This window comes from Merops nubicus, unplaced genomic scaffold, assembly GCF_000691845.1.
Source record: "Merops nubicus isolate BGI_N331 unplaced genomic scaffold, ASM69184v1 scaffold15588, whole genome shotgun sequence".
Classification (NCBI taxonomy): Eukaryota; Metazoa; Chordata; class Aves; order Coraciiformes; family Meropidae; genus Merops; species Merops nubicus.
In genome coordinates this window covers 63,880-73,466 of record NW_008626472.1, presented here as the reverse complement: position 1 = coordinate 73,466, position 9,587 = coordinate 63,880, and the positions used below count along the sequence as shown (strand labels likewise).

At 39.3% G+C, this 9,587-nt stretch overlaps 1 protein-coding gene across 1 annotated transcript in view; it reads left to right on the top strand.

The window, feature by feature from the left end:
• The first annotated feature begins 3,179 nt into the window (after positions 1-3,179).
• Positions 3,180-9,587, top strand: part of KIFAP3 (kinesin-associated protein 3) — a 64,899-nt gene continuing 58,491 nt past the window's right edge. The window contains exons 1-8 of the mRNA XM_008946020.1: positions 3,180-3,307; positions 4,417-4,571; positions 4,968-5,023; positions 5,531-5,672; positions 6,936-7,035; positions 7,741-7,865; positions 8,348-8,446; positions 9,171-9,349. Of these exons, the coding sequence (XP_008944268.1) occupies positions 3,264-3,307; positions 4,417-4,571; positions 4,968-5,023; positions 5,531-5,672; positions 6,936-7,035; positions 7,741-7,865; positions 8,348-8,446; positions 9,171-9,349 (900 nt within the window). The 5' untranslated portion in view covers positions 3,180-3,263. The remainder of the gene's footprint in view (positions 3,308-4,416; positions 4,572-4,967; positions 5,024-5,530; positions 5,673-6,935; positions 7,036-7,740; positions 7,866-8,347; positions 8,447-9,170; positions 9,350-9,587) is intronic.

The window sequence follows — 9,587 nt, the reverse complement described above, 5'->3', positions numbered from 1 at the left end:
AGTGTCACATTTTCCTGCTGTGGAGGTGACTTCATCGCCTCTTGAGTCCTGTGCTGCTCCTGGTCTTTCTTGTCTGTGACTTTTTTTTTAAACTTCCTTTCCGGTTATTAGCATTTCCAGAACTTGCTGTTTATGCTGTTTTATTTACCTGCAAATAGAAGCTTGCTTATTTTTTTCCCTGCTTGTGAACCACATATTGAGAAACATAATTAGAACCAGTGGGGAAGAAACCTCTTGATAATCTTTGAACATTAGTTCTGTCAAATAAATGTGGTAACAGGTAAAAATCAAATGGCCACATGTAATTAAATAATTAGCTTTAACTTTAGAACAGTGCCTATTTTTAGCCTTGCATGTTCTGTTCGTCCCATTTTATGTGATTTTGGAGGAATCTTCTTTATTTTGGAGTCATCCCTGCAACAAGCATGTTTTTTCTCTCTTTTTAGGGAGCACAAACCAAAAATATCTGCTGTGCTGTTTAACATGACTGGGCTTGTGTGCAAGTCCAGTGCTTCTCTGATCCTTGTTTCCCTTTGTCATCCTCTGTGAGCAGTCTCCCACCCACCAAGTCTGACTTGCTGGGATTTGTTATTGCTTTTCCAGCCTTATCCACATGTGCAATTTCTGCCATTTGTGATTAGGATAGTTTGGTTTGCCTTTTTCCCCCTGACAGCATTAGTTAATCAAGTGTATTTACATACCAGCTTTGGTTACGTGAACTCAGCTAGCATAGCCTTTGCCTTTAGGAAAGGCCTTCCTCTTTTAAACCTTTAATAGAGCAGGATTCTTGTTAAATAAAAAAAGAGACAGTGAAGTGAAAGGATGGGCTCATGTGTGTGAGAGCTCCCCAATACTTATGCTTCTACCATGTGTAAGAAAGTCTACATTTTTAAATATTTTTAGTTGAATGGATGCTTACAAACACAAGATGGGTAGGAAAAAAAATCAGTAAACTATATGTTTGTTGATTTGAGGGGAGGTTTTTTTTTTTCCTATAAATAAAGTTGTGGTGTTTTTTTTTTTTTGGTGACGCTGGCGATGTGAATGCAGCTGTTTCCAAATGGCAAATGATACTAGTGGCTGGGTAGTGCATTTTTAGTGTAGCTCTTCAAGCCGTTTACACAGTAAGATTCTTCAGAGGGGACACTTGACTGTGGATTAATTTATGGCTCCATTAGCTAGCAAGCAGCTCAAATAGTGAGGGTGGTTATCAGTGTGAGAGGATGGAAATTCTCTGCAGCTCTCAGTTCTTCAGCTTACCATCTACTCTTCTTAAGGAAAAAAAAAAATTAAATGTGGGAAATGCTCCAACTGTTTAAGCAGTCTTGGGCTGAGGATTTGCAGGCCACTAAGCTCATCAGTGGTTTACTGCTGTCAAAAGGAAGACATCTTCCTCCTTCCCCTTTATCCCTTTATAGGAAGTGTTATTCCATTTCTATAGAGCACTTCAGTTCTGTAACACATTGAAAAGCTCCCTCTGCCCAAAACGTGAAGAGTTTTTTGTTGGATTGCTGGAGGTGGCTGTGAAGGGGTTTGATGAGCCCTCACGCTGCGCTAAGGTGATGGCTGGGAGCAGGGAAAGCGTGGGAAGGTCCAATTCCTTGGACAGCGATGAGCTGTTAGTTCTGCTTCACCCTTGTGAACCTATACCAGATTCTTTCAGGCCTGCTTTTCTCTACCCATCCCTTTCTTTATATCCACAAATTTTACCAGGCTCTTGCTTAATGGAGGTTCGACTGTCAGGAGGAGTGTTTGCAGTTGAGATCTCTTGTTAGGTGTAAATATGGGGGATTTACATTTGGAGGTGAGGAGTGAGAGCTGGTTTCTTTTGAAATTCATTTGCCATAAACTTTCTGCCCTCAAGGCTGGACCTCGTGAGAAGAGTGAACAGACTGTAATGAAACATCTTCAAAGTACTGGTAAAGGGAAAAACCCCACAAGTCTTTTAAAGAAATCTGAAATGGTGAATGGAATTCTTCTACAGTCCCATCAAGGAAGATGTCGCTCTTTAGCAGTGAGCTAGATTTGTTTGCTCTGTAGCTTTACAGCCTTGAAAGGCTGGTGGCCCACCACAGTAGCTGGGTTGATGGAGGCACACGTTTCAAACATTTTCGGAAGACAGTGGTTACACCAAAGGCTGCATTTGGACTTGCTAATGTTTCAAGCTCTGTGAGGCTGAAGTAGTTTTCCCTGCTCTAACTGACCCAATGCCATAGCTAGCTGCTAGCTCATTTATGCTGGTCCAGCTACTACTAGAGCCACCTGTATATTTGTTTATTGACATGATCTGTCTGAAAAACCAAACACCCACACAAAGCCCCAAACCAAACAAACCAAAACCCAAACCCACATTAGGGAGTTGTTTTCTAATCTGCAGTGTTTTAGCAGCCTGGTTTAAGGCATGACTGTATTTGTCAGCACAAAGGAGGAGAGAGCAGGATAGGCCGTTTTGGGAGTGATATACCCAGAGTGCTTTCCTGGAGAATCCTTTTCCAAAGTATCTATAGCTGTAGTAAAGCAGGTAGACAAGCTTGATTTCTACCTGTTGATGGCAGCTGTTAATCTGGTGATTCCCTGAGCCTGGTGACTGACACTGTGAGGTGAAGAACAGCACCAGAGAGGTTTGTGCTTCAGGAGAGAATAGTTGCTTTGAAAACCAAATTACTTGTAATTGATTTTTGGTAGATTTTTAACTGTTAAGATTTGGCCAAGAGAGTCTTTGGGGAAAAATGTCCATTTGTAAATGACTGCACTAGATTGATGCCATTAGCAGATGATTTCTCAGTATTGACACTGTAATAGGGAATCAACTGGGAAGGTCACCTTCTCTGTAAAATGCCTCTTTTTCCCAATGGTAGTTCCTTAAAAGAGCAGGGAGACTTAGAAATCAAAGATTTACCCCGTTTGTTCCTTACTTGATTTCTGTGACTAAGGCCTGACCTTAGATGGTCACTGGGTGTTTTTGTATGTACTTGAGATAATAGTGCAGAAGTGTCACTAGCAGTAAGCTGTGGTACAGCTGTGGAAAATGAAATGTATAATGGAAGGAGAGCAGTGCTTGAGTTTAGGGTCTGTATAGTAAAAGATACAGGTCATTGTTACAGATACTTGTTCTGGTATGTTTTCTGAGGCTGTAATTTAAAGAGTAACTTTTTTTTTTATTTCTTCATGGCAGGAAGGTAAAAGGAGGCAACATAGATGTACATCCATCTGAGAAAGCCCTTATTGTCCACTATGAAGTGGAAGCAACAATTCTGGGAGAGATGGGAGATCCCATGCTGGGGGAGCGCAAGGAATGTCAGAAAATGTAAGATCCTCGCAAATTCTGATAGTTTCTTTTCATACAGTCATAAATTCACTAACTCAAAGCTTCAACAGTTGGTAAGAAATAATCTGTTCTAGTTGTTATAAAACAGCACTAGATCAACAGAGGGTTTAGGATTAAGGAAGTAGCATGTGCCTAGGAAAGTTAACATCTAAAACACATGTTGTAAACTGCTTTTCATCCATGTTGTTTAAGCTATTTGGTAAAGAACAGTCATTATTCCCATTTTATGTGATGGGAACTTGAGGCAGAGAAAAGTTGTCATTGGTTCCTACTTAAGTGATGGTTAATGTTGGAGCAAGTAGTATTATTGAACCTTCTGGCAGCCTTATGCTCTAGCTGTTGGCTTTCCTGCTGTTTTGACCTGTCACCCCTACTAGTGATTTCACTGTGGTATCTGTGTTTCAGTTTTGCCTAGAATTTTTCTTTTAAGAGCGTTAAAACTTTGCCCATTGGAAAAGCCCAGAGCAGTATTATAACTTTTGTTTCCATGCTGCAAGTCTGGACCTTTCCTAGTTTTATTTTATCTCTATACTGAATTATTTTTTTTAAATTTGAGCTGAAGTTGTTACCTGTGTGAGTGCACGCAAGAATAATTGAGGCAGAAAAAGAGAATCTTTTAAGTTGTCTCAAAATTTTGAAGACAGCGAAAATCTTCATCTATTTTCAGATCAATCAGCATAACTTACATCCACAACCTGGTGGAATTCCTTTTTGATCCATCTCGTTGTTATGCCCACAGAGATTTCTTAACTACTACTTGCTTGTGGGCCTTGCTGCAGGTCTGCCAGAGCTATGGGAGACTCCTGACACTGCTTCTGCACATGGTTATAAATGGTCTGGTATAGCTGCAGTTAGTGGTGCTGCTTGTCTGCTGGAGGACAGTTACACTCTGTCAGATCTGTTTGGTTACTTGCTATTTGGAGTTACAGAAAGCCACTGCTTTGATGTCATCTTTGTAAGCCATGGCATGGGTATTGGTGGTATTTGGATTCCTTCTGCTTCAAGAAATTAATGACCGTGTGAATATAAAGCAAAGGACTGAAGATACAAAAATTTAAAAACTGAAAAGAGGCTTGTCTGTTTTGCAGCATTCGGCTAAAAAGTCTTAACACCAATACAGACATTGCTTCCCTGGCTCGAAAGGTGGTTGAAGAGTGCAAGCTCATTCACCCCTCCAAACTTGCAGAAGTAGAACAGCTGTTATACTATCTGCAGAACCGCAGAGATGCTGCAGTGGGAAAAGGTAAATAATAAAGGGACAAAGTAGCTTGGGACTGGGGGGCTTCAGAATTGAGCAACTACTGTGTGAAGTTTCTCTAGCCGAGGACCTAACTAGCTTGATATAGGAGTTCTCCAGAAAAAAAAACAAGAGTGGGGAGATGTGTAGTTAAATCACACTTGGAAAACATTGCAATCTTGGATTGAGACTGGGTGGGGATTGTCTTTTTAGCAACCAAAGTGCTTTTTTTTTTTTTTTTTCTGATAAGTTAAACAGTATTGATGATTCTTACTGGCACAAAAGGAGTTTGGCTTTGATTTAAACAGAATGTTTACTATGAGAATACTGGGTATGTTTTGTTTTTTTTTTTTGTCTGTGAATATGCATAACTTAACTTCAGCCATGTCTTTTTCCTTATAGAAAAGAAAGAGAAATCCAGCAAGCCGAAAGATCCACCCCCATTTGAGGGAATGGAGGTAAATATTTGTGTTAGAAGAGAAATGAAAAACCCATTTACTTCTTAAGTAAGCAGTTATATAAGGGCTGAGGAGGGAGAGGAAGTGCTGAATTCTGGGGGAGGGGGGTTGCTTTTTACTTTTTAAACAAAGAACTTGGTTTGGAAATGTTACACAATGGAATAAAAATCATCTCCATAAAGGGTAAAATATTTGACTTGCAAACTTCCCCCTCCAACTATAGCACGCAGCAGGACAGCAAGTGAGGTCTGGAACATCGGACAGGACACAGGGAGTCATGTCTGAGCATCCTTTGTTTTTTGTAATTAAGTCTTCTCAGATTTCCTGGTGTTCATTGGCAGTCATTCTGGATGTGTTGATTTTTATTTTTTTCCCCTGGTATTTTATTTTTTCCAAAGATCTTAACTCAAAGCTGTGCACTCTTTTGTCTTGCAACTGAATAACGCTGTGATTGATGGCGTTGAGTTGACATCTCTCTGTGAAACCCTTGCTTGTGACTGCTTTCAGATTGATGAAGTTGCCAATATCAATGACATGGATGAGTACATCGAGTTACTGTACGAGGACATCCCTGACAAGGTGCGCGGCTCTGCCCTCATCCTGCAGCTGGCTAGGAACCCTGATAATTTGGAAGAACTGCTTATCAATGGTAACTTTAAAACCCAATGGTAATTTTGCTTCATGTTGTGCTGTTTGTGGTGCTTTCTTCTCAAGGGAAAAGTAGTTGACCTTCAGTTTGGGATTTTCTCTAGTTTGCTAGGCTTTGCTTTTTAGGACGTAATAAGCTGGCTGTCAAAGCCCAGTTGGGATATGGATACTTCTTGGGCTGTGCCTGACACAGAAATCTTCCTGGCCTCAGTAGGCTTAGCTGTCTTTTCTGATCCTAGTTATTTGATGCAAAATTAACTTCAGTTGGCATTGCTGCTGCTGACAAGGGAATGCAGAATCATAACCTGAAGGAAAGTTGCTCTGAAAATGGGTTTTGCAGGCTGACATAAGTATGGGTGTTCAGTGTCCAAGGGAGTTCATAAATTGAATGTGGATGCATCGCCAAAGTATTTCACTAGCACACCTTACTCTTTTTGCTTATGAATCCATTTTAAGGTCATATCAGAATGCATGATACAACGTTCACATTGCTGTCATTTTGTGTCTGCGTACATATGTGCTGTGCCACCTGCATTTTGAGAGCTACGTGAGCGTGTGGTGGTGTGTGTTTGGAACCACCAATGTGTACACGCATATACATTCTCATTTCCCATTGCCCTTTCTCTTCTGGGGTGGGGGCAAAGGACCTTATATTCTGTAAAGGTATCAAACAAAATATAAGGGCAATCCAAAGTGATGATAGGTTCATGTCTTGTTAATTTAACCTTTTTTTTTTCCTTGCCCACTTTGTCTCTTTTACTGAGTCCTTATACCCTCCACATTCCTAGCGTAGATTATGACTAGTGTGTACTCTACCTATCCTGCAATGTCAGCAAGCAAGATTATTGTAAGAATTGGAATGGGAGGGGAATGGTAAGCCATTAAATTATGGCTTGTCTCCATGAGTTATTACAAATATTGTAGTGTTTGTAATTACCAGTTGCTGCTTTTCTCATTCTGGTCATGTCACAAACATGATGTATATGAAGAGGAACTAGACAGATTAAAGTGAATGGAAAAGATAAGTGATTCAGAGCATGTTTCCTCTTCTTAAGATTTGTGACCGGATGCTACCCAGAGTATTTTAGTTTTAGTACCTTCTCCAAACAGAACTTGTGAGCAGTGTTACATCTTAAAGTGAGTTACCCCTGAAAATCTTCCATCAGAGAACTGTTAGATGTAGAATAAGCTGTATTCAAATTTTCACAAGATAAAAGAAGGGATGTGAAATGCTGATGTTCATCTAGATCTTGTTTCACTTCAGAAACTGCCCTGGGTGCATTGGCTAGAGTGCTGAGGGAAGACTGGAAACAAAGCGTGGAACTTGCTACCAATATAATTTATATTTTCTTCTGCTTTTCAAGGTGAGTGCAGAGTCCCTGTCTATAGGGCATAAGGAACTCCTCTCTGCTTAGTGGCTTTTTGTTTTCTGTGATGCACTACCTCAGTCAAACAGGAAAAAAAATTGCCAAGACAGAAACACACTTGTTATAAATGATGAAAATGAGGCACAAAACTCCGTTCTGAGGCGGTGTGTAGTAGAGCTGGGAAGAAACTACTAAGGGTTCTGACCCATAGCTTATAGGCTGAGCTGCCACTTTTATTCCTGCAAGGCTGAAACAATATTCAAAACTGAAGCAAGTACTTGCTCTTATTATTACTCTGCCTAGAAATAATACAAATAGAATTTGCATTGCAACTTGATTTTAGAACTCTATTATGTTTGTGTTGAGTAGCGGGTCCTCTGAAGACTTTATAACATGAAAAGTGGGGCTGATTGGAAAACTCCTTTATGCATGAAAATTTGAATGTTTTTATTTTTGCTCAGAAAAAAAATCTGTTGCTTGTCCTTCTACAAGTTTGGAAAAAATATTCATGTTTTCAGGAATTGTTTCTGTTTTGAAATAACTTTCCAATAGAGAAGTGTTATGATAGAGCACAGAGTAAATACCGCTTTTTGTATACTTCATATGGTGCAGCATTAGGATGTTGCTACCACAGATATCAAAACAGATTTGGGGTTGTTTGCATTTATTTTTTTCCTCACAGATGTTTTTTCTTCAACCTAGTTTTTCTCAATTTCATGGAATAATCACACACTACAAAATTGGAGCCCTGTGTATGAATATCATAGACCATGAACTGAAGAGACATGAGCTTTGGCAGGAAGAACTTGCTAAAAAGAAGAAAGCTGATATCCTTTTGATGTGTTGGGGGTGGCTCGATGGCTTCTGACTTGTCTTGATAACTGTTGTTGAGTTACATACAGATGATGAGCATACAGCAACTTACATGAAAGCAGTAGAGTTTACTAGAAAGTGCAAACTATGATTGCAGCTATGAAGAAGACCGAGTTAGAAATTTGGGTTGCTGAAGAGGTTAAGCTGAAGTTATTAAAACAACACAAGAAAAAGAAAAAAAAGGTTTTATTTTATCAGCAGTATGTCGTAGTAACACTTTTGCTATTAGGATATAATACATTGAGGTGTAGGTGGAGAAGAAGGGAAATCATGCTGCCGATTACAGGTGTAGCAAGCTTTTTTTGAGACAATGTCTCTACATTGGCTGTTCCATGTATCTCTGCTTTTCTACTGGTGAATTGAATAACAACTTTGAGGACAGTAGTCATCTAGACTGTATAACTTCAGTCTGAACTCCTTAACTTCTGCAGTTTACTTGATGAAGATCCTGAAAATCAAACCCTGAAAAAGGAATATGAGAAAACTTACAAGAAATATCAAGGGCTGGTTGTCAAGCAGGAACAGCTACTCAGAGGTACCAAATCCAAATAGCAAATCATGTCCCTGTGGGTGAACGTGGATAGAGGGTTCTAGTGGATGCTTGTTATAACTGGGATGTTTTAAACATACTGAATGTGTAGGTGAATATGGAAGAGCATGGCCAAAGAATAGCACAAAGATGAGTACTTAACCAGATTGTTGGACGGTATGCTAACAATTTTTAAAGTGGTCTGTCAATCTTAGAGGAAAAATAGCAAAAGCGATCTACTTTTCCTTGCTCATGATGTTGGTTTAGGAGGAGCTGGGTGTTTTGGTTTTCAACTTAGCCTAACTTAGCCTGTGTCTGACGCAAGTTGAATAGCTTTCACTCAGTCTCAGTTTTTGTACTAAAATACATTTAGTGTTAGAGTGAAGTGATCTGAGTGGCAAAAATCTTTGCCAGACAGAGCTTTTTAATAGGTCCCATTGCAATTGAAAGAGAAAAAAAACATAAAAAGCTCCCAGTGGTCATAGTGTTGTGTTTTTTTTTTTTTTTTTTTTTTGTTTGTTTGGGTTTTATTTGGTTGTTTTCAAAGACACTATTAGGATATTCTTAATTCTTTCTAAACAGGAATAAAAACCATTAATGGTCAGTTTCCTTCCAGTGTTTTGGGAGGGAAGCAGAATGCTTTCAAAAATATTGCCCTAATGTGTATATAGAAACTTGCCTAGTTCTGTTGTCTTTAATATGTTGGTGTGGTTTGTATTGGATTTGTTAGTTGCACTTTACCTGCTCCTAAATCTTGCTGAGGATACTCGCACTGAGCTGAAGATGAGAAACAAGAACATCGTCCATATGCTAGTGAAAGCACTGGACCGTGATAATTTTGAGCTGCTTATCCTGGTTGTATCTTTCTTGAAGAAACTCAGTATTTTTATGGAGAACAAAAATGATATGGTAAGGCTCTCATTCTACTGCAATATTGGAAAGGTATGAACTCTAAAAACTGTGCGGTTGGAGGGAAGAGGGAGAGATCTCTGTCCCGACCCTAGATACCCATAGCCCTGATTATGCTCTTTTGTTACTAGTATAATGAGTAAAAGAAAAATACAACATCCAGCCATAACATACTGCAAAACCTTTTGAAGAACCATCCTACCTTGATATATGAAATTTCAGATTTTGAAGTCAGTAC